This window comes from Pleurodeles waltl, chromosome 6, assembly GCF_031143425.1.
Source record: "Pleurodeles waltl isolate 20211129_DDA chromosome 6, aPleWal1.hap1.20221129, whole genome shotgun sequence".
Taxonomy (NCBI): Eukaryota; Metazoa; Chordata; class Amphibia; order Caudata; family Salamandridae; genus Pleurodeles; species Pleurodeles waltl.
In genome coordinates, this window is record NC_090445.1 from 376,380,822 (window position 1) to 376,405,030 (window position 24,209).

Below are 24,209 nucleotides of genomic sequence, written 5' to 3' on the forward strand. Positions count from 1 at the left end.
GCCTGCCTCTGGATCCTCATGTCAATGCAGAAAAAGTAAAATGGTAGCTTCATTGCTACTTACATCAAAACATACTTCTTGTGTTGGCCTTTAAAATTACAGCACCCTGGCCATTTCCCAAGATGGTTAAAAAACAGATTGGTAGTTAGGTAGGTAATCCCAGTACGACTTGTGGAATAGTTTGTTTCTATAATGATCCGCCCTTGTTAATTGACTTTAGGATACAACCTTGAACCATAAAACATCAATAAAATATTATCTGACTGTTCTTATAAGAAACCACTGTTCAGAATCTGCCCTTCTACATTGTCAGGCACAAAACAAGGGAAAACATATAATGATGATTAACAAATTAAATTATTTTACATTTTCCCTGCTATCCTATCTTATTGCGTAGAAATGTGTTTAGGTCTGATCATCACTATAGCAACAATAAACTATCCTTTAGGAAGAAAAGGTATTCTTCTCCAATATTAGAGCTGCTAGTTCAGGTTCTGAAGTTCACAAGTTGTCTCTAGAGCATTTGTATGTATTCACTTTCTCCTATTCCAGGTGCAGAGGTTGCAAATACTAAAGCTGTGATATTTGGAGAGTGAATGTTTCTGTAATTTTCTGGTTTGATATTGGTTCTATTTCACTAATCCAATTTTCAAACACTGTCAAGATAAACACTTCAGAGATGTGAAATATGTCCCTGATGGACTGGGCGCTATCCCAGTTTGAAGAATGTCACAGTATCTAAAATGAAGTTGTGAGAAATTGGGTTGTTGGTTAACTAAGGTGTGAGCCCTGATTAAGCAACAGCCACAATCCCTGGCATGGTGAACCAAATAAAGGGCCTGATTACAACTTTGGAGGAGGTGTTAATCCGTCCCAAAAGTGACGGATATACCACCAGCCGTATTATGAGTCCATTATATCCTATGGAACTCGTAATCCGGCTGGTGGTATATCTGTCACATTTGGGACAGATTAACACCTCCTCCAAAGTTGTAATCAGGCCCAAAGTCACTAAATGAACCTGTGCTTAATCCTAGGTAGCTTGGCACACAAAGCAATTAGGCGTAACTTAGAGGCAATATGTAAAGTATTTATGCAGTACACAAACAGTGATACAGTGAAAACACAACCCGAGAAAAATACCAAACCAATTTAGAAAAACAGAGTGAATTTTAATATATTATCTGACACCAAAACGTTTAAGATCCAACCAGTAGAACCACAGTTATGAACTTTTAAAGCTTAAGGTTCAAAATAATGCCTATTAGATCAAAGCACCAACCACGGACATCTTTTCGCGCAACACCTGGTCAAAGTAAAAAATTAAGTGTGACCATGATAGAGCACAGTTCGGATCCAAGAAGGGGATTGGGCCCGTTCAGCACTTACCTATGGTCTTTGAAGGAAAATGTCTATGTTCAACGGTACAAGGCTGCAGGAAGTGTCCTAGGAGGGTGGGTCGTTGTTAGATGACCTTGGGTTGAATCCACAGTGAAGATTTCTATATTCGGACTTGGTCGCCAAAATGAGGTCGGATACCCCTTTGGCAAAGGACCCCTGTAACAGATTTGCTTCTGTAGAAAATAAATTAGCAGGAGAAGCACCAAAATAATATGACCGTTGATGCACCTCGGGCATATAGGCAAGCATGTTGGGCCCAGTCTTCTGGTTTTCAGAGCAATTTTTGGCCAAATTTTGTCTAACTGCTCAGTTTTGGAAAATGCCTATCTGGGCACCCATAGCACCACAACCAAGGATCCACGACTGATAGGACACTTCTTGGGGCTTCAGGACTCACTCAGACTGGGTCAAGATGCGGGTTCAAGGTGGCTGGAGCCTGTTATCTCCCTGTAGCTCTGAACAGGAGGCGAGCAAACTACTCCTTGGAGTCACTTCTGGTAGCCCTGGGTGCAGGTGAAGTTGCAGGTCTCAACAGAAGGGCTGGCCTGTAAAGGCTCCAAGAAGAAGGCTCCAGGAAGCCTCCAGGAAGCAGGACAGTCCTTCTAGGTACAGCAACAGCCTGGCAGAGTGCACAGCAGGGAGTTCTCATAGTCCATCCCGCAGGTCCAGTAGTGAACTGAAGAATCGGGCCTTAGATTTTATTTTTATAGCCTGGTGCCCTTCCGGACGGTGGAGGAAGGTTCTGCAAAGGTTTTTTTGAAGTGCATGGAATTTACTGACTCTCCTGCCCTGGCTCCAGGCTAGCTGCAGTGACAATACAGGGTGGGTAAGCCCTCTGTATAGAGGCAGAGCAAAAGCTATTCAGGTTTAAGTGGGGCTGTGCTAAGCTCCCCCGACACCCATCGTGCAAGCAGATGGCCCTTTCAGACACACCTAATCCATCTATTGTGTGATTGTCTAGGGGGAGCTCACAAAGTCTTTCAGCTACACCCAGTCACGTGGTCCAGGACAGGTTACAGGCACAAAAGGACTAAGGGCAGGAAAACGCCAACTTTCTAAAAGTGCATTTTCAAAATACTAATGAAAAATCTGCCTTTACCATTAAAGATGGTTTATCATTGCAATTTCATAGGCACCAAACATGACATATCTACCTCCTCTCAATTAGAAATTACAGCTTATTAAATGTAATAAGGAATCCCCAATGTTATTCTACGGGAGGGGTAGGCCTCATAGTAGTGAAATACAAATTTGGTAGTTTTTCACTACCAGGACAAGTACAACTTAAAAGTACATGTCCAACCTTTTATTTATACTGCACAATACATTATGTACTACCCAGGGCCTACCTTAGGTGTGACTTATATGTAATGAACGGGGAGATTAAGGTTTGGCAAGGGAGTTTAGGTGCAAAGTCGACATGGCAATGTAACACTGCATTCAGGCTGCAATGGCAGGCCTGAGACATGTTTCAGAAGACTACTTAGGTGGATAGCACAATAAGTGCGGGCAGCCCACTGGTAGCTTTTAATTTAGAGACCCTGGGTATATGGTGTACCACTATACAATAGAATTCTAAGTAAATTAAATATGCCAATTAGGTATGGGCCATCAAACCATGTTCAGGGGAATGAGCACAAGCACTTTAGCACTGGTTAGCAGTGGTAAAGTGCACAGTCCTAAGGCTACGGAAAACAAAATCCAGCAAAAAATGTAGCTACGTAGGCAAAAGGTTTGGGGAGACCACCCTAAGGCTGATAGGTCTAACAGAAGTAAATCAAGTAGATGAAGGCATAGTTAGTTTGTAGACCTGTAAATGCCACAACTTTGTTAGCCATCATAAACTCCTCTCCAACCATTCCCACTTCGTAAATGGTCAGATATTTGAACGTGGAGTAAATCTCATTCCAGTATGGGAAGGGAAACAAGAGACTTCAAATGTTATGGAGGTGTGGAGGAACAGGTTTCTACACGAGGATAATTGTTTTAGACACAAAAATAAAGAGACAACAATGGTGCAATCCATGGGGGGAGCATTTTCCCATTGAGGAATTGCACTGTGTGCACAATTCCAAACTAAGGAAATAACTATGTATTAAAACGGCACATAACACTGGCAGTAGTATACATGGAAACATGTGACACATGTTTCCTGGCGAACTTTGTGAACTGCACAAAGTAATACTGCTGCACATACGCTCAGGAGCAGGCTTATAAATGAAGATTTACTTATTTTTTGTGAATTAGGTCCAGAATCCATATAGTAATGCCTAACAAAGGTAAGACTAACCTACAGGCAGTGACTTAGCAAATCTCTGCAGTCAGTAGGAGAACCCTCTGATAAGTAGTCTTACAGGCTATAATCCATAGATGGTGTTGTTGTAGGAATTTGAATTCAGAAACCAAGTGGTCAATTGCAGCGATAGAAGATTATGATGGAAACTCTGACCTCCCAACTTGTAAAGGAGATCATGCCTACACGGCAGCCTCTTGTGCGGGCACTCAGAGAGATGAAGAATGTCCATTAACCAACACTGACAAGGCCATTCTGGTGCTATTATTATCATTTTGGTCTTGGTCAAGACTGCCTGAATAAGACGACTCAGTAAAAAAAACGTAGAGAAATGTCCTTCGCCAGTCAATCAAAAGGGCCTTCCCCTATAACTACAATTGGTCAAATATGGAGGCGTAGTCTTGGCATTTTTTGTATTCTGTATCTGCAAGCAAGTCTATCTGGGATAGCCCCATTCCTGAAGAATATCTCCAGTACTTCGAAGTTTAGAACCCAGTCGTGGTGGTCTTCAATAATACGACTGAGAGAACCTGCTTCTGTAGTTTGAACACCTGGGGAGAGTACTGCTGTAATTGTAAATTTCCATGCAATAAGCCATTTCCATATGGTTTGTGATTCGAAGGTCAGCGGTCTTGAGTGTGTTACTTCTGTTTGTTCAAGTGATGCAACATTGCAGTACCCTCTATCGAACCAACAGGGAGTTCTTATTTATTGCAGGAAGGAAGGACTTTAATGTTTGGTGGACCACTTTCAGTAACAGGAGACTGATATGGTAAGACAATTCTTTGTTTGACTATACTCCTTGAGTCTGTAAATGACTCATGTGAGCACTCCATCCTTGTAGGGAAGCACCTGTGCAAGAGTTTGAGTTAGAAAATCCTGATAAAAAGGGATTTCAATCTTTAGATTTTTCGACTCTGTCCACCAAGGGAGAGACTCAAGTGCAGACTGTGACAGAGTTAGTTTCTGTTCCCAGCTCTTCAAGGACTGCCTCCATTGATCCTTCAGACAGTGTTGTAGTGGTCTCATGGTGAACTAGGAATATGCAAGATGCCATTGACCCTAGCAGGGACAATATCTGGCGAGCTGAAGGATGATGAGTTTGCAGCAGAGTAAGACATTTCAGGTGGACAGATGTCGATCTCCACTTTTGTGGACTCGCCATCCAGAAACTCACCCACATAGTGTATCTTTTGGACAGAATGTTCCAATGATTTATATTGATTTATAGACCTACCCATGAGAATGTGTTCAGACATGTTTGGACATGCTTTAAAATTCTTTCTAAGAATGGATGCTTTATTAACCAATCATCTAAAAATGGATAGATAAATATCTTTTACTTTCTTAGATGTGCTGTAACAGCCATTCATTTCGAAAATGTTAGCCCAAATGGTAGAACACTGATTTCAACATGTTTGGAGCTTACTACGAGTCATACAATTTTTCAATATTTCTGTACAATCACTAAGTGGAAATAGGCATCTTGTAGGTCTATAACACACATCCAGTCTCCTTGTTGTAACAGGAGATATATTGGTGTAATGTCAGCATCTTGAACATATCCTTTTTTTTTTTTTTTTTTTTATAAATTTGTTGCGGTTTCTTATGTCTAGTATGGGTCTGAATTACTGTTGCTAACCAGGAATTACTGAGAATATCTCCCATCCTTTTTGATAGTGCAGAATGCCCTTCACTGCGTTCTTTGGCACTAACGTGTTGATCTCCTTTTGCAACAGATCTATCTTGACAGACCAGAGGAGGGGATCTCAAATGTAGAGAATATCCATTCTGCACATTATTCACCATTTTCCTTGGTTAGTTAGCACCACTAGTGGGTCTATTTGCTTACACTTCCTCCTACTGGAGTAGGTGACAGAGAAGGAGGAGATAATTGTTTTGCTACAGGTTTTCCTGCAGACTCAAATTGTGATTGATGGAGACCTTCTTCCGCTCTAGAAGATTTCCTGCAGTGATACGGTTGCCTTGGCTGTTGCTGCTGGTGGTGCAACCAATGAGAGATTTGAACTTTTAGAGTAAAGTAACACCTGTCATGTCCTGTATTGCCTTCACTTTTCCAGGCCAAATGCTTCTAAAGTATCCATTTCAGACTTAAATTTTGACATTTCGTCATCAACATGCAAGCCGAATAATGTTGAGCCTGAGAATGTTACATTAGCAATTTTCTGTTGCACTTTCAGTTTTAGGCCGGTAATTGTCAGACAAAAGTTGCATCTTGTCGAGTACCCCATGCACTGCCAAGTCTGACGTGTCTGCTGCTGCCACAGTGATTTGATTCAAGTCTAGCATTCCTTCATTAAGGACCTTTTGGAAGTCTTGTCTATCTACCTTGGGGAAGTTATGTGTACTAGGGTCATAGGGCACTGTGTATGTGCCATAGCTGGTCATAACTGTGTTGCTCCTAAAGCTGTGGAGTATCTTAGGGATGAGAGGGATCAACTGTGGTCCCTTGATGTAGAAAGGCACCTTGATGTTGACTTTGATGGAGTACCTGTTAAAGGCAAACAGGTAAGCAGGTTCCTCAACACAAGCCACAATCTGGAAATCTTCTTGGGTGGGTAACTCTCCTAGCACCAAGAATGTTCACCTTCTGAAGGCCATCTTTTCCAATTCTACCTCCAGTAGTAGAAAGGTCTGCGCAAAATACACGGTCCATGTTTCAAAACTGAGGGGCAAGGAGTGATAGGATACAAAATCCCAAATGAATAATGTTATTTACTGGATTAAGTGCCCTAGGAGCTGTCTCTCTTATTCTCTCTGATATTCTCTTCACCCAGTTCATCTCCAGATGTTCTAATCTCTTAGATTATATCAACCTAGAATTTACTGACCAAAATCTAGCTGAGGGTTTAGTGAGCTTGGATGCCACATCTTTTCTGTCCAACGGCTCCAATATACAGTGCAAAGTTAATGTCATGCAAGCTCTTTCCTCTGATCTACCTTAGTTCCCTAGAGTATCCTCTGTTATGAACCACTAGTATTTGCTAATAAAAAACCTTTAGCACTCCCCCAGTTTCAACCTAATAGAAAAGTTGATTGACTACATTTACCTTGGAACGTTAGCACCCCAAGCTTTGATCACTCTAACCACTTGACTAAATCCACCTCTTCTGCACCTGACTCAACACATATTAGTCATCTATCCACAATAATGATTCTACTGCTAATTCTAGTATTCATATCCTCTCATGGAATGTCGCATGGCTACGTCCAAAAACTTTTGATCCTGCTTGGAACACTTTTATGGATACCGTCCATATTTGCTTAATTCAGGAATCCTGGGCAAGAACCCAAGTCCACAGAGTAGGCTATGTTTCTTATTGCATAGATGCTATACCTTCTACCATTGGTAGGCCCTTGGGTGGGTTGATCATCTGGATAAAAATTTCTCTTCATCGTTATGTTAAAAAAAAAAATATTCCATCTCCTGACATTTTGGGTATTAATATCAAGTCACCACAAGTGTTCTCTGTCAACATCTTTAATGTGTATATTTTCTCAGTCACAAAAAAAGAGAGTCCCCAACATTAAACTTTCTTGATGGTTATCTCTCCTCCTGAAAGAATCTTCCTTTTATAAGTCTTGCTGGAGATGTTAATACCACTGAGGATTCCCTTGAATGCATGCCCAATTTAACTAATTAGAAGGATGAGATTGCAGGAGTTCCTGCCTTGGAGCCCCAGCCTATTAAAAGTTGTCATGTAGACCGTAAGACCGTAATCTGCGTGTCAATGGGAGGTCTAAATCAAATAGGGGTATTGGCCACAATTTATAACATCTTCCCGGCTACTCTGGCCGTCTGGAAGAACCATCCAATCAGAACGTAACATTGATTGATCTACATTTGAAACTGTTCTCCTTCTAGGCCCAATAAGCAAACTCCTAAGCAAAGGCACAAAACCCCTCCTTGGGTTTGCAAGAGTATTGCAGGGTTAAATCCAAACTTATTTTGGCTATTAATTCCCATAATCAAGTAGCTATTAGAGAAGCTAGATCTTCTTATCTGCACATTTTGACTACTAAAAAGGGAACTGGGATGAAGCTAATTGGCAGCATCCCTCACAGGCTGCCCAGAAAAGAAATGAGACTGCATTCTGGCAGATAATAGCCCATGGTAGTCTAGGAGCCAGTACACCAACTGATCATTGTGTGCAACCCATTCTTTTGGGTGAAGCACTTCTGAGTTACACTGTGATAAAGCTCTTGATGTTACCTGCCCAGCAGATTCTAATTTAAAGCTCCAGGCAATAGTAATCCCTAGAGCTGATCGTATAGTCTTGTCATTGTTTGGTACAAGAAAGGCCATACAGTCTGTTCACCTGGGGAAGGCCTCAGGTCCCGATGTGATTTCAGGCGATTTACACAAATCTGAGATCGATATCTGGGCCCCTTACATTAAATATTTATCTAATAAGATAGTAATGGATTTACCTGCTTCTTGGGCTGGGGCACATATCATACCAATTTATAAAAATGGTGATGGGGGGTGGCCCTGGGAATTACAGACAGATAGGTCTCCTTGATAATTTTTAAATAAACTTTAGTAAGCAGTTATTAGATAAGCTACATGATTTTCAAATTCTTTCTTCATTCCAAGCCGGATGTCGCCAGAAGGTCAATACTACTGACAACATTTTCAGATTTTCACTCATTACTTGGACATATATTCCCTTGCTAAAAGATCATCTATATGTGGCAATTGTAGACATAAGAGCATCTTTTGACCTGGCCCTAGGAACACAGTATTAGAAGTTCTCAGTCAATTGAAGTCCCTTACCACATCTTAGATATCATCATTAGGCTTCATTATTCCACTGTGCTCAAGGAAGGTGCAGTAGGTCTCGAGAACTTACTAATTCAATATCAATTCATTGGGAGTTTGTCAGGGCTGTGTTTTGGCTTCCACCTTATTTTTCTCGTATATATTTGTGGTGTTACAGATGATCTTAACTGTTGTATTAATGACTCATTGAAATTGGGTGGCAAAAAGGTCCTAGCACTTCTTTTTGTGGATGGCACTTTGCTAGTGTCCAGGTCTCCTCTTGGCTTTCAGAATCTTTTAAACAAGTTCCAAGACTGTTTATTGATAGAGGGTGGGTAATTAATACACAAAAGAGCAAATACATGGTCTATATACACCCATAAAAATAGAAAGCGTAAACCTTGCTTGGGCTATACCCTCCTCGAATCAATGCAGACTTGTAATACACCACAGAGCCTCGGCTATTTTGAAAATCCACAGATCTACACAATCTAAAGTAGTTTCCCAGACTCTACAAGTATATAAAACTAAGCCTTAGTCTGGTTCCTTATATGGAGCAGAACTATAGGGTATTTCCGACGTGAGTTCCCTGGCAACAAAGGAGACTAATGTTCTTAAATTTTTACTTAACCTCCCTTGTAGCTCTTTGAACTTGCCTGTGATCTTGATCCAGCTCTCAAAAGTGTTGACCATTTAGCAACTCTGAAACCTCTCCTGTATTGGGTGAGACTATGGAACCATCGAGAAGTAGACCCTTTTAGAGGTGAATTACTAGATGTTTGGGACTTAGATTCTAATGTAAAAATAAACTGGTCATCCCATTTGAAGGATTGGCTCATTAAATTAGGATTTGCAGACAACATGATTTGATCCTTCAACCATCAAGAAAGACACAAAATGCATTTGAATCCACACCTACTGGGACTTTGTTACGGCCCAGTGGCACCACTTGACCACCATCAGAAATCTCAATGATCTGTTCCTAAGCTATACGCCCAATTCTAAATTTTAGGTGTTCTTAGATTAAATGTTTCCAACCCCTGCAAAAACCCACTATATATTTGGCATTTACCTTTAAATGTCTTCACTTGCAAAAGTTGCACCATCAATTGAGTTATCCCCTTTTGCAAAGGCTATACCAATGTAACTGAGAACATCGAGCATTTCTTATTTCTTTGCCCTTAGTATAAACTAAACCAAGACACAAATAGATTCGGCCTCTATGTTGAGTCTTGGAATAAGAACTTACCCAATTGCCCCTAGGGTTTTTAAATCGAACACTAGTAGGCCAGCTGTGTTTGCTTACAGTAAGTACTTGTTTTCCGCTTAGCTTTTAAGGAAAAGAGCTACACTAGCTCTGTTGTAGATGTTCTTAGGAGTATTTTAATGTTTTGGTACTTGTCTCTTAACCTGTTGTTTAATAACCTTATTCTCCCACTTCCATTTTGCAGCTTATATGGTGCCTTACGTTTTAGGTACTGTACTGCTTTTTGGTGGTGACAATTTACTACTAGATTTTCCAAGCCCATGTGCAGATCCAATCTATTGCTTTTTGTTCCTTATGAATTTGATGTTGACAATGAATTGGTTGTAAATGGAAAATGGCATACATACTGAACTCACATCTATATATATTCAAAAGGGGATTTTATCATAGATGATGATCAATGTGATAGCCCATAAGGAGGTTTAGAATATACTTGTGAATATAGTTGGACCCACTTGTAAAAGTATTTGATAATAGGTATCTGTTATACAACCCTCTGATATGAACTAGCTTTGCTCTTTGGTGTCCGAGTAACCAACATTCTTCTCCTTTTTTATTTGCTGTTTCTCCTGTAGTCCATGCAGTCTGACTTTTTTCTCTCTTTCTCAGTGTTCTTCTGGAGAGTTTTGTTACACTCTGCATGAACAAGGCTACTGATCTTCTGGAAGGCAGAGGGTACAGACCCTGTGTGGATCAGTTTGAGCCATCTTTGTTTGCACAGTAATAGAAATTCAGAAAAGTGAAGGCATTTTCAGAAGAAAAAAATTTACAAAAAAGCGGTTAACTGATTCATTTACTCTAAACCTAAAAGGGCCTTAAGTAAATATCTGAAAACCAGTTTTAAAAAGGCTATCTAAAGATATTTGCCAAAAAGGCAGAGCTCGGTTCCCCAAGTTCCTGTTTCCAGCAGCTGGAAAAATGAATTCACCTGTCACCTGTGAGGCATGATAGGATATTGAGGTTACTGTGAGGTTCTTAAACGCACAGTGCCAGCTGCATTAACTGAATGTGTTACTTGAAGCCTATTAGCTAATTCCGTCCTTCATTTGTTTCTTGTTAAAGAAACTTTCTGAAAGTTTTGATATGTTCACTTATACTCTATGGTGACCTATATGAAAGTAAAATGAAAATAACATTTGGACTTCTTAGCCTGATTATAGGCTGCAATTGTGAGTGGAAGGAAAATGGTACTTACCCAGTAGACATCTGCTTGTGGCATGTAGTGTAGTAGATTCACATGCTCTGCATGCTCCTGGCATCTAGTGTTGGGTTCGGAGTGTTGCAAGTCGGTTTTTTTCGAGTGTAGAGGAAGTATAGAGAAAGATGTTCATGCAATTGCAACTATATATGTACAACTATATACAAGTATAAAGTAACTGAAACGGCCAGGGGCGTACAGTGAGGAGGTAGGACATGTGAATATATAGCACTACATGTCACGAACAGATGTCTACTGGGTAAGTAACATTTGTCGTTTGATGGCATGTGCAGCTGTAGCTGCACATGCTCCGCATAGACTAAGGTAAAAAGAACATATGATGGATGGAATGCTAAACAATGCAAACATTCACCCGCCAGTGACAAAGATCTGGGTTTAATCCACTGTTTTCTTTTTGACCCACCACACCACTTCAGTTTGGAACCAGCCATAAGCAAATTATTTGTAGCCCTGTTCCCAATGGAACAGTCCAGCCTGAACTGCCAGGCCAGGTCCTCCATGGACCAGCATCCTGGGACCGGTTTTGGGGTATCACCCCTCTTCAGCCAGGCCTAGCTTGAATCCAATGGCGCAGTGAGCACAGGACCCATGCATGGGCATACCCTTTCCACTTAGGGCGACAAAGGTAAAAAGAACAGATGATGGACAGAATGCTGGACAATGCTAACATTCCCCCCCAGTCACAAAGATCTTGTTTAATCCATCATTCTTTTGCCCACAGCACACCCCAGTTTGGAACCAGCCATATGCATATCAGTCTTGACCCTGTTCCCACTGTAAAGCAGTCCCTCCCTGAAAGTAGAGGATAACCTTAGTGTTGCAGTGGACTGGAAAAGTGTTCTTATTTATCCTACATTAGCTTGCTGGCGTGCAAGTACATCTACACAATAGTGTTTTGTAAATGTATGTGGTGTAGACCATGTTGCTGCTTTGCAAATATCAGCTATGGGTATATAGTCAAGGAAAGCCATAGTGGCTCCCTTCTTTCTGGTAGAGTGTGTTCTGGGAGTAAAAAAGTTGTCTTTTTGCTTTTGCATACCAGTTTGAATACATTTTACTTTCCACTTACCTATGTGGTTCTTGGATGCTGGATTGCCTTTATGAGGTAGTGAGAAGGCTACAAAGAGTTGTTTAGTCTTCCTAAAGCCTTTACTTCTGCCAGTGTAGAAAAGTAAGGCATGTTTAATGTCAAAAGTGTGAAGGGGCTATTCAGCAACTGAGTCTTTTGTGGAAGGAGACTGGTAACTCAATGCATTGATTAATATGGATTTGAGAGACCACTTTAAGGAGGAACTTCGGAATAGTGCGAAGAACCACCTTGTCCTTTTAAATGTGGAAGAATGGTTCTTCCAATGTTAATGCCTGGAGCTCACAGACATGTTTGAGAAATGTGACACCACCTAAGGAAAGACACTGCCCATGAGAGGTACTGAAGAAGTCACGAGTGAAGTGGCTCAAAAGGAGGACCCGTGAGCCTGGTAAAGACAATTTTGAGGTTCCAAGATGGTGCAGGGGGCACCTTTGGTCGAAGGACCCCTTTAAGGCTTTCCATGAATGCTTTGATCACTGGAATCCTAAAGGGGGATGTATGTTTTCTGTCTTGTAAGTATGCAGCTATGGCTGCGAGATGCAAGTGAATGGAGGTGTAAGCTAAATTAGCTTTTTGTAGATGAAGTAAGTAGCAGGCAATGTCTTGGGCAGTAGCTTTAATGGGAATAATGTGTTTGGGTTGGCAGTAGCAAACAAACTGTTTCCACTTTACAGCAAAACATGCTCTGGTAGTGGGCTCTGCAGGTAAATCTGAAACTAAACTCTATGACCTCAGGAGCCATAACGCAAGGTTGAGAGATTTGGGGTCTAGGTGTCAGACCTGCCCTGACCTCGGTTTTGAATGAGAAGGTCTGGCCTCCTGGAAAGCTTCTTGTGGGGGAATATTGAGAAGTCCAGTAGTGTGGTGAAGCAGGGCTGGCGTGCCCAGGTGGATGCTATGAGAATGAGGGTGAGAGATGTTTGCCTGAGCTTCCGAACCACAAACTGAAAAGGAGAGGTGGAAAAGTATAGGCAAATATCCCTGACTAATTCATCCATACAGCATTGCCCTTGGATAGCGGGTGTGGGAGCCTGGAGGCTAAGTCTGGACATTTTGCGTTGTCTGCGGATGCAAACAAGTCTATCTGTGGAAACCCCCATCTGCGGAAGTATGGGAGGAGGACTCTGGGGTGCAGTTACCACTCGTGGACTTGTTGCATCCTGCTTAGGAGGTCAGCGAAGTCGTTGTCCGTACCCGGAAGGTGCTCTGCTGACAGCTGAATGTTGTGACATATTGCCCAACACCAAATCATCTGGAATAGGCCTGATAACTGATAACTTGGCTGTTTTGTCATCCGTCCGTATCAAGACAACCTTGTCTATCAGGTGAACTAATGCTTTCAAGCCTAGGTGAACAGCTTGAGGTAGTTGCTGCGGAGACCATGGTGTTTGGTGTTCTGATAGTATGTAATGATTTAACAGCCTGAGCTCTAACATAGGCCTGAGTGATCCATTCTTTTGGGGAATGAGAAAGTATAGAGAGTATACTCCTGAACCTTGCTGTTGAAGAGGGCCAGGCTCTATGGCTCCTTTCTGCAAAATACCCTGTACTTCCTGTTTGAGCAAATGTTGATGTTCTATGGATAGTTTGTGCTTGTGAGGTGGAATGTTTGAGTTGTTTTGATGAGCTCCAGTCAATAACCATGTTGGATAATACCCAGCACCCACTGGTCTGTTATGGTTTTCCATACAGGGAAGAATAGTTGTAGTTGTCCTCTGACAGATGTTGAGTGGTCGGGGGAATGGGAAACGGGTCACTATTTGGACGTGGAGGGTGTGTTACGAGGGGAGGCATCCTTTCCTTGCCCCTGGGAATTATCTCAGCATGTGGCTCTGTAATATCCCCTTGAAGTGGAGGTCTGATGCTGCTGTCTATAGGAAGAAGTTTAGTCATCTGATTGAGTTGTCTTGGTGCCCTGTTTGTATGTGGGAAGACGAAAGGCACCAAGGTGAGTGGAGGTTTGAAGTGTCCTCATTGATTTGGCAACCTCTGTGCCCTTTTTTATTTTCTCTAATGTTTGATCCACTTGGGGACCAAACAAATGTTATTGGTCAAAAGGGACATTAAGTAGAGTTTGATGTACTTCTAGCTTAAAGCGAAATATTTGTAGTCAAGCATGTCTATGCAACAATATGCTTGTGCTGATGCTTCTAGCAGAGTGTCTGCCGAGTCAAGGGCACATCTAATACAATTGTTTGAGATGAATTTACCCTCCTGGACAATTTGAAGACCTCTTTTTTTATACTCTTTAGGGAGATGTTGGAGGAGTTCCTCCATTTCATCCCAGTGTGCCCTGTCATATCTTGCCAGCAACCTCTGGGTGTTGGCAATTTTACAAAGATTGGCTGCTTGTGCTGTCACCCTTTTCCCCAAAGCGTCAATGAGTTTAGACTCTTTGTCAGGTGGAGGGGCATCTTCTGATGTCTAATAATTAACTGTCTTTCAGGCATCTGACACCACCAGCGAGTCTGGGGGGGGTTGGCCATTGATGTGAGGTGGGTCTGAGGGTGCTGCTTTATATTTTTGATCAACTCTTGGTTTAATAATTCCTGCCAGAACCAGATCTTTAAATATTTCCTCGGCGTGAAAAGCATTCCCTTTAGCATGGCCAAGTATTGACATGACCTAGTGGTAGAAGGAAGTGTCTCAAAAAGAAAGTCATCTTCAATGGGGTATTTGTGCAAGGGAACCTGGTGATAAGCAGCTGCTCTAGCTATAAGCTCCTGAAAAGATGTTGCATTGTCGGGGGTGATGACTTAGCTGGATATAGGTCTGGGTCATTATCCTTGTTGGGGAGGGGGGTGTCAAAGTTGTAGCTGTCCCATGGGTCTGTGGGCTGCTGGTCATTGTCATGCCCTCCCCCGATCCCCAGTGTAAGATTGTGGGGAGCCTTGTGGAGTTTTATCTCCTATGTCACTAAGACAGTGATGTGGTGAAGGAGGTGGTGGTGCTGAGGAAGGTGGAGGAGTTGGTGGAGGAGAAACAGGCAAAGGTGGCTGCTGAGGACTGGTTTCTATGTCCCTTTTCTTCTTTCTTGAAGGAACAGATAGGTCGATGGACTCCTGAAAAGAAAGCTGTTGTTTTGGAGTAGGCGCTGACTGAACTGCATTTGCTAGAATTCAACCGGTGAAAGGCTGAGTATGCATCTTTTTTTGCTTCGGATCAAGCCTTTCGATCATAGTCCCAAGGATTGGTTCCAGTGTCGAGATGGAATTTTTCAGAGCAAAACTTGGTTTTTATTTCTGTGCCGAGGTGGTCGGAGCCAAAGCGGCAGAGACCGGGGTTAATCGGAGCCGATGAGGTAGACGGCCAGCTCGGCACCAAGATTGGTTGGATCAGTGTGGCAGTGGGAGGATTCAGCTTTGCTTGCGGTGCCAAGTCAGAGGGCAGGGCATCCTTAGCAGATAAATGTGCCTATTATGGCCTGATGGAAGTGGCAACCCAGGAACCATAGTTTCATTCGGAATCAAATTTCTTTTGGTTGACTGGAGAGGGGCAAAACTACACATTGCACATTGTCCTGAAAGAAGGTTGTGCATCTGTAGGGCAAACTCTATTTTGGTGTCGGATTTGGAGTCCGGTATGGAAAGGGCCTCTTCCTCTGCTGCTGAGGCCTCGTGCAGTTCTTCCTGCTGTTCCACATTGTGTTGGCCGAAGATGTCAGGTGTCTCTTCCAGGTCCTTGTGCGGCATTTCGTTCCGATGTGCCCGACAATCCCACACTGTCTTCTCTGATCGTAAAGATTGAAAGGACTCACAGTTTTCCTTGTTATGGTTAGGAGATAGACACAGGTTGCAAATCTGATGGAGGTCTGCATGTGGATACTTCGTGTGGCTGTAGGGACCGAATCGAAATGGAGTTCGATCCATTAGCAGCGCATCGTTGATCGAAGCCCATGAGATAAGAAAACGAAGCCTGAAAGGCCGAGGCACGAAAGCTGTGACCCAAGAACATCGATTCGGCTGCCAATGGATTGCTTCTGTTTCTGAAGAAGATAATGGAACGCAAATGAAAACAGTACCAACGAGTATAGAGGTTAGCAACGGACTGAAGGGAGCCAGAAACGGTCTCGAACCAGAGGGCCAAAGAATACGTCCGAACCCGATGGCGGAAAGATAACAATATAACATGCACATTATCATCGAGAGGAGGAGTCACTTTACTTTGTGACTCGAGAGATTTCTTTCAAAAAATGTTTTTTTAAATTGCATGCATCCGGACCCACCACTAGATGGCAGGAGTATGCAGAGAATGTGTATATAAAGCCACACATGCCATCGAACATATCTGTATCTCTAATAGAAAATAGTAATGACAAACTGCATATACAGAGGTCTGCCCTGCAAAACTACTTTTGAGGGTCAGGAAACGAAACGCAACGTCTTTATATGCACCAACATTTTGCAGACTACCTGGAAAGCCCCCCCCCCCCCCAAAAAAAAAAAAAAACACTTTTTAGCAGCAGAAGTAATTGCTTTTGCAGGGTGGGAAAAAGGAAATGATCATCCATACATTAAATTTTTTGTACAAAGGGGGTTTCACCAGAGGGAAAAGATTTGCCAGGAAAAAATATTTAACTGCGCACATGCAGATATACAGCAACCATATTCTGGCAGATTGCTTGCTATGCAGACAATCTGCAAGCCTGAGTGTGCACAGCTATGAAGTGTATATATTTCCATAAATAAACAAGGGAGTTCTTTATGAAACCTGCAAAGGTTGTTTATCCAGGCAAATCGTAGACATAAAAGCTGTGATGCATAAACTTTTAAAAAATAATTCTTATTGAAGCACCACAATATTATTATTGTTTGCAGGGCCGATGGTCACAGAAATGATTGAAGAGTGGAGAGGACATCAGAGAATGTCAATTTTTTTTTTTTTTAGAGTCCCCTTTTTCTCTGGCACACTGAAATACTTTCCTCAGAAAGCAGTGAGATGATATAGCATTAAGAGCCACCGCTATTTTTGGTGGTGGTTAGTTTTCTTACTAGAGGAGGAGTGTTCTGTATGGAGAGGGAATGCAACTACTCATTAGAGAATCTTTCAATCCCACTAGGATTCTCTTCTTGCTGTGTCACTCTGAGCTCTAGCACAATATGGACGGAATCCACGTAGCACATAAAGGACACCAGAGAAATTGCCACTGTGTATGGCTTCCATGTTTTAGCTAGTCCTGGCTGTTTCTGGAGACTCAAGAATATCATACAGTGTGTAGAGGACAACAGAGAAGGCATTCTATAAACAGGAAACCCATTATTTTTTCAACAGAAAGGAACCCTGGTCTGACAATAATGAGATTGTGAAGCACTCCAAGTCCCCATATTCTGGTTCCTATTAATTTTGAAGGATACAGACAAACGATGTAGTAAGAATAGCTAGAATGGTGCCAATGGGAATGGATTTCTGAGCATCTTTTAGATCTCCGGAGCGATTGGATCCAGCCATAATACCTAAAAGGTAGAAGCAAAATGTTAGGGCACACACAATAGCAAAAACAGGAAAATCCTTTTCAGGTGATCAGAAGGAAGGTTGGGGCACACTGAGTAAGAGGGCAACAGCAACTCATTAACTGCATCTGTAACATTTGACAATATTAAACATAACCCATGTTTCAGCCTGCCTTTTCAATAATGAACAAGCACACTTAACAAGAACTATTCCCTCCCCACCATCATATTTATGGAAAGAGAGGGTGGAGCCACCTCTGGTATGAACAAAGGACTGTATGTCCTTCAATGTATTATACACAGAATGTTTTTCCTTTTTCTGTTTTTACAGCCAACGATACGCATCAGGGTCAGAAAATGTCATCACAATTACTCAAGCAATTGGGGATGTTTGGGTAGTCATGGGCATAACATCAGTACAAATTAAACATTGTACCACGGATCTCCTGACTAGGCCCCTCATGACGAGTTTGGCGGTCCCAACACTGGACGGCCAAACTCATGAGGAGGACACCATTGCCTGGCAGAAAAGGACTGATGGCAGGAACACTGCAATCCGCGTACCTGCCGGTCAGTCCGGTGGGAACTGTGCTACGACATTGAACTCTGCTCCCTTACGGTAGTGGAGTGCTATATCCTAGCACAGGAGGAGCTGTCCAGCACCCTTGGAATGCACACTGTCTGCAAAGCAGACGGTGCTGGGCAGAGAGGCCCCTGCGGCCCCCTGCACTTGTTCTCCGCCAGCCTTTTCATGGTGGGGAAACCGCCATGTAAAGGCTTGTGGAGAACAAGGGTGCAATCAGTCTACCTGACTACAACCAAGACAAAAATGATCCTTGTGGGGACAGCTGTCCCCTGGCAGGTCGTCCACCAGGGACACAATTGGGCAGTCAGACCGCCCGGAGTGCGGTGGTCCGACTGTCAACACGAGTGTGGAGGTTCTTGGATGGCCACACTCGCAGTGAGGCTCTTAATTTCAACAAAACTTATGAGTGATAATACAACATCATAAAAGCAAAGCCGATCAAAGCAGAACTTGCATGTCCCACTAGTTCATCGTGAGCACCACTAACAATTCAGCTTGTCCAGAAATCTAAGGACCACATACCTGTCACAGACGGAAAAAAGATTCCAACTAAAAGGGTGAAGGAGGTAGCAATGTCAGCAAGAACATAGTCTTGGTTCACAACGCCCATGGCATCCACGGATTTGGCAGAAGGTTTCTCGATGATATCGCCTTTCTGAAGGTAAAAGCTCCACAGGTTCTCTAGGGAGGTCAGATAAAGAAAGAAGCACAGCAACTGAGAAATACAAGACTCTACATAAAGACATGGATCAAGCTGGAACCCGTTTCAAAGTTGCTCTTACCTGTAAATATACCACTTGCCATTCCAGGAATGCCCTCAATGACTGTGACATTGTTATGCACAAAGTAGTCATCACAGGTAGCATTTAGGTGGCTTTTGGAGTGGCAAAATAGGTTCCAGAGTTGAGTGGGCACAGTGATATTATCCTTCTCCTCAGTCTTGGCACAAACATCTATGTGACGCTGGGAGAGTGTACGGTTTCCAAGCAGGCATACTCTAAGTGAAAGCAGACAAATGGTGATTTGAGAATAGTAGCCAAAAGTAAAAGAGTGAAATCAGACATCCAATGGTAGACAGAAAAGATTAAAATCGAGAAAATTAATTTGGTAGAAGGAATTTATGCAGTATTTATGAGGGAAATAGAAGAAAGCAGCTCAAAGAGGAATGGGAATTAGGGATATTTGTTTCACCCATGACTAACATGTTAGATCAAACTTGGTAATTAAACTGGTAGTGAAACTACAGATTTTTGTCCTATCTTCCCAAAAATTGGCATTAGTTCACACACGGTGATTTAAGCAATTAAATTACAGATTTAATCCTGTACCCAACTGAATGGACATTTGTTCACACATGTCCCAATGACAGTGAAATCAAAAGAGCTCTATCCTGGGACTACTGCAAAAGACATCACTCACATGCATGGTGAAGACAGGCATGATGAAATTAGGCAGTGAAATCACCGATATGAATCATGTGCCACCTGAAACAGATTAGCTCTCATCGTAACAAGAAGATTGCCAATTCAATCATATAAGCAAATCCAAGGCTCTTCTGGAAGGGCTATTATATCATGTTGGGCCATAAACTCTGACTGGATATCCTGGTAAGGATGCATTTATCCGTATTGCAATTAACATTAAATTACACTCACACTAATGTAAATAAAATAACAATGAACAAGAAATATTCAACTGAATCCTTGCACCCCTCTACAATGGTCAACAGGTTTCATTGTTACCCATGACTATGGCAGGGAATCACTGATTCTATTCCAGTGCCTATTTTGTACATTTTATATACATTAATACCTCTCGATGAATTTTATACGTACGGAAAATTAGGTGGTGCAAATGAAGACTTTATAGCTCCAGCGTAAATGGCAAGGATGGACACAATCACGCAAGTCAGGAACAAGGAGGCAAACTTGTTGACATACTTGACTCCAACAAAAACCACAAGAGCCATTATCACTAGGAAGACAGAGCCATAGATGCGCATGTTATTCAGCATGGCTGCCGAGCTCTCTCCTTCTTCATCGGTGTCGAAGATTTTAGCCTCTGGAGCAATGTACACCTGGAAAGACAAGCAAAAAAGATAGGTTGGCAATTGAAAAGAGTTGAACTCCAAAGGAAAAACTACTAACTATTCCCAAAACAATCATAAAACTCCGATATGATGGAAGCAGATTGGATTTTTTTTTTTTTTTTTAACTTTTGACAGCAGAAGGAAGTTTGAAAACAAATAGTGTTGTTATATTTAAAAACATGTAGTACTATCAGCTCAGCATTCTCCTTTTTGGAACAAGTATAAAGAGCTGAATTTATTCCATATTTTTGTACTGATTGCAGTACATTAACTCAACCTAAATAAAAGGGGTATTGTGATATTACTTCTTTGATACCAAAGGGTAGCTAGCAATCAAGCACTACAACACTGGATCATCCCTAACCAGCGCCACAGTGGTAGTCCAGGATCTGGTAAAATGAGCCCGAAGGCTCTCAAAGGGCTCCCTTTTGGACACAGCATAGCATGTTTTCATGCACAGAAAAATCATGTACCTCTTTACCTTTGAAGGAGGTGAGGAAGGCCGTCAGTAAACTGGATGACCCAAAGCTCCATAGGCTTATGTGGTGATTCTGCTCTATAACGACGAAAGGCTCCTAATCTCTTGATCGCTCAAGCACAAAGACAACCCTTCCAGCTCTACACCTCTGAGCCCAAAGCCTATCCAGATGCCAAGAGTTGAGAACGTGGGTCTAAAAATTGATTCATCTGCAGCTGTTAAGATATTTTTCCTTGAATTTCACACACAAAAGCATATTCCTCATCTCTTTTCATTTCCTGACCAGGTACAGATTCTTAATGCATGTGTGTTGGCATGTTTCAATTACTGTAACTCGATATATCTTGGTCTAAGTACTCGATCCATAAATGGGAGTTAATCCAGAACTATGCCACTAAACTAGCAATAGGTCTTCCCCCAAAGGATCTCATTACTCCTGTTTATGTTACATAGGCTTCCATTTAGATTATTTTTTAGGCCATGTGTGTGGTACACAGCCGTCTTTACTCTTGAACCACCACCACCAAGCCATGTTCACTGAAACTATATTGCGACCCCAGTATGAACTGAAGGAAGCACCTGTAGGACTGCAGGATGTGCATATGAAAGTATGTGACCTTGCTAGTCTTGAACACGAGCCAGCCCCCTGGATCCAACAGGAAAGAACCTGTGTTAAAGTCAACATCTTGAACTTGTCCTTCCAAATGAGGTGTTTAGAAATCAGAGGTCTAGTGCAGGTCTGAGTCCTTGTCTTTTTGGGCACCAAAATCTATGGGCAGTAAAACCACCTGCCTTTCTTTACCTCCAAAGCCCCCTGTATGCCCCCCTTGCCCAGCAGAGACAGACCTTCCAGAGGCATGACCTGATGAATGCTATAAAAACACAGGTGAGGCATGAAGGGGCACTGTAGTAAAGGGTAGACGTGACCATGCTGAACAACCTGCAGAACCCACTGGTCTGAGATAGTTGCACACAAAATAATGTTGCCTCTTATTATCCGTGCAGGATCATGGAAGTGGGAATCAAAGAGGCTTGCCAGCAATCACTGGACTGCCATTTCTGGAGCGCCTGTGGAGCTGTGAAAAGGCTGCTTTTTCTATGAGGTACAAGGCCGGCGCTGGTAATAGGCAAGACTCCAAGAGTATCCTCTGAATTTCCAGCACTGCTAAAGGAATTGATGGGGCAGTGGTGATAAACCAAGAGAGCTGGCCATAGCAAGACTGTACTTGAAGCGCTCTAGCACAAAGTCTGCCTTTTATCCATACAGCCTGAAGCTGTCAAACAGCATATCCATAAGTGATTCTTCATGATACCGGAAAGTCCTGTGGCGGGCAACAAGGCATGATGCCTGATCACTACACTTGTGGCCATGGCGCAACTACCATTGTCTGTTATATCCATGCTGGCCCTCAAAGCACACTTAGCTGGATCATGACCATCTTGGATGGCCCGAAAGAAGGCATTCCTACATTTGTCAGCAATGGCAGTCAAGAGTTCGCTAGCCATATCCAAAAGGGCATATGTATAGTGTCCCAGCAGGCAGGTGGCATTCAGGCACCTCAGAGCCAAATTAAAGGGAAGAAGAATCTTTCCTGCCAGTCAAGAGTTCGCTAGCCATATCCAAAAGGGCACATGTATAGTGTCCCAGCAGGCAGGAGGCATTCAGGCACCTCAGAGCCAAATTAAAGGAGAGAAGAATATTTCCTGAAATAATCAGTAGGCTTTGATTCCCTTTCTGGCATCGCAGTATATGGGATTTATTTTGTGGGTGGAGGCATGAACCACCAAGCTCTCAAGAGCTGAGTCGGAAGAGCTGGGTCTCAATGGGTTGGTCTATGATGGCTAGCCACTGGAAGTCTTACAAAGGGAATTGAACATGGTTTAGACCAGGTGTCTATCAACGTTTTTGTCAAAGCCTCATTAAAGGACAGCAAGTAGTCAGACAAGGCTCAAAAACGTTTTTCTGTAAATGTACCTTAATCTGAATATATATAGTAGGTAGCTGAAGGATTTCTGCAGCTTTGCAGGCTACTAATGCAAAAGAGGCACTCTCCTCAGTAGGGAGCCCCAGTAGGGGGTTCAACTGCTGTGGGATCAACATCAGACTGTGGAATTCTGTGCATGCAGGGACCAACCTTAGAATTGGGTTTCAAGTAGTATGAAGGGAGCGGAGTAAGTGCATTTGAGTGCCGACTCTGCAGCTTCTCCCTAGAGTAGAAGTGAGAGGATGGGCATAAGTTTAGCGTGGACCTTGTGTTTGTGGCAAGAATTCAGCAATGTATAATTTTACCTCACGGTCTCTGAAAGCTTTCAGGTGCATCAGGAAGCATTTGTCGCAGGACCTGGAGTTGTGCTTAGACTATGGACACACTTTGTGTGAATCCGTGACTGACAGTTGCTTCCTTTATTTGTGGCACAGTTTGAAGCCTGTAGTTTTCAGCAGAGACATTTTCCCTAGCACACTGTCTACATAAAAGAATTCTGGAGTCAGAGAAACACTGAAATAGTTAGGAGGAGGGCTCCAGATCTGCATTGAAGAGCACGGAAGAAACTGACATCAGGCTGCAGGGTGTTGCCATGTGTAGGGTTCCATCTCTGCACTTCCAGAGGCAGTATGAGGTTGCCATAGATGGAGCCACCTATAACCACATACGAGCAATTCCTATAAAAATTTACAGAATCTGTCTGGTACCCAGGGGGAATTCAAAAGCTGGGAAACATGTGATTAGAAGTATCCATTAAAACAATAGTTTAGGGGTTCAGAATCAAACAAAGAGGTTAGAAAACAGCCATTATGGGCAGTTGAGTGGCAAGGTGAATAGACCAGGTCAGGTGCTATCAATGTGCTGCTGGTTACATGTATTGTTTGTGAAGAAGACATTGATGGCATTGCACTTGTAGGTGACGTGTGACATTTGTTGGTCTGACAGAGAGATGAAGTAATAGTTGATTGTCTTGAAGAGCGGTCTGCTTCTCTTGGATTCTTCAGTGATGGTTTGATGCAGTATTTTGCTTTTGCTTGCGTGATAAGTTGTCTGCATGTTGTGCAAAAGAAATTTAGTAGTACAAGGCCATCACGGGATCAGCCCATCTTCACCTTTCATGCCTACGAATGATGCACTTCTTTCCAGACAGGTCTTTGGATTAACAGGACGCTGTTTGTTACTTTTGTTTTCATTGGTGTATGTTTGTCTACAGGGTTGGCCAGCAATATATTTAAGTTGTTGAGAAGGGAACGGATGGCAGATTCTTTTGGGGGGGGGGGGGGGGGGGGGGGGGGGGGGTGATGAGTTTCAGCTGTACCTGGTTGATGAAGAAATGCCTGAAGGATCTTTAGATGTGTTGTTGTCAGTTGGGCTGTCTTGTATGTGTTGGTTGGATGGAAAAAAGGGGTTTGGGGGATGGCAAGGTGGTCAGTCAAGTCCAGGGGTTGGGGGATGTTTATACTGGATGCTTGGAGGTGTCGAGAGGAAGAGTCTAGGACCTTTACCGTGAATTGGTTTGGTGACATGCTGAGCACGTCTATGTTGAGGAGGACGTCTCAGGTATCTTT

At 42.6% G+C, this 24,209-nt stretch overlaps 1 protein-coding gene across 4 annotated transcripts in view; it reads right to left on the reverse strand.

Annotated features, from left to right (window-relative positions):
* The window catches only part of SLC12A6 (solute carrier family 12 member 6), an 830,972-nt gene that overhangs the window by 321,077 nt on the left and 485,686 nt on the right, over positions 1-24,209 (reverse strand). For all 4 annotated transcript variants that reach the window (XM_069238301.1, XM_069238300.1, XM_069238303.1 and 1 more), the window contains 4 exons: positions 19,925-20,166; positions 18,872-19,086; positions 18,612-18,770; positions 17,408-17,506 (listed from right to left, as the gene is read on the reverse strand). In XM_069238301.1, coding sequence (XP_069094402.1) covers positions 17,408-17,506; positions 18,612-18,770; positions 18,872-19,086; positions 19,925-20,166 — 715 coding nt within the window. The remainder of the gene's footprint in view (positions 1-17,407; positions 17,507-18,611; positions 18,771-18,871; positions 19,087-19,924; positions 20,167-24,209) is intronic.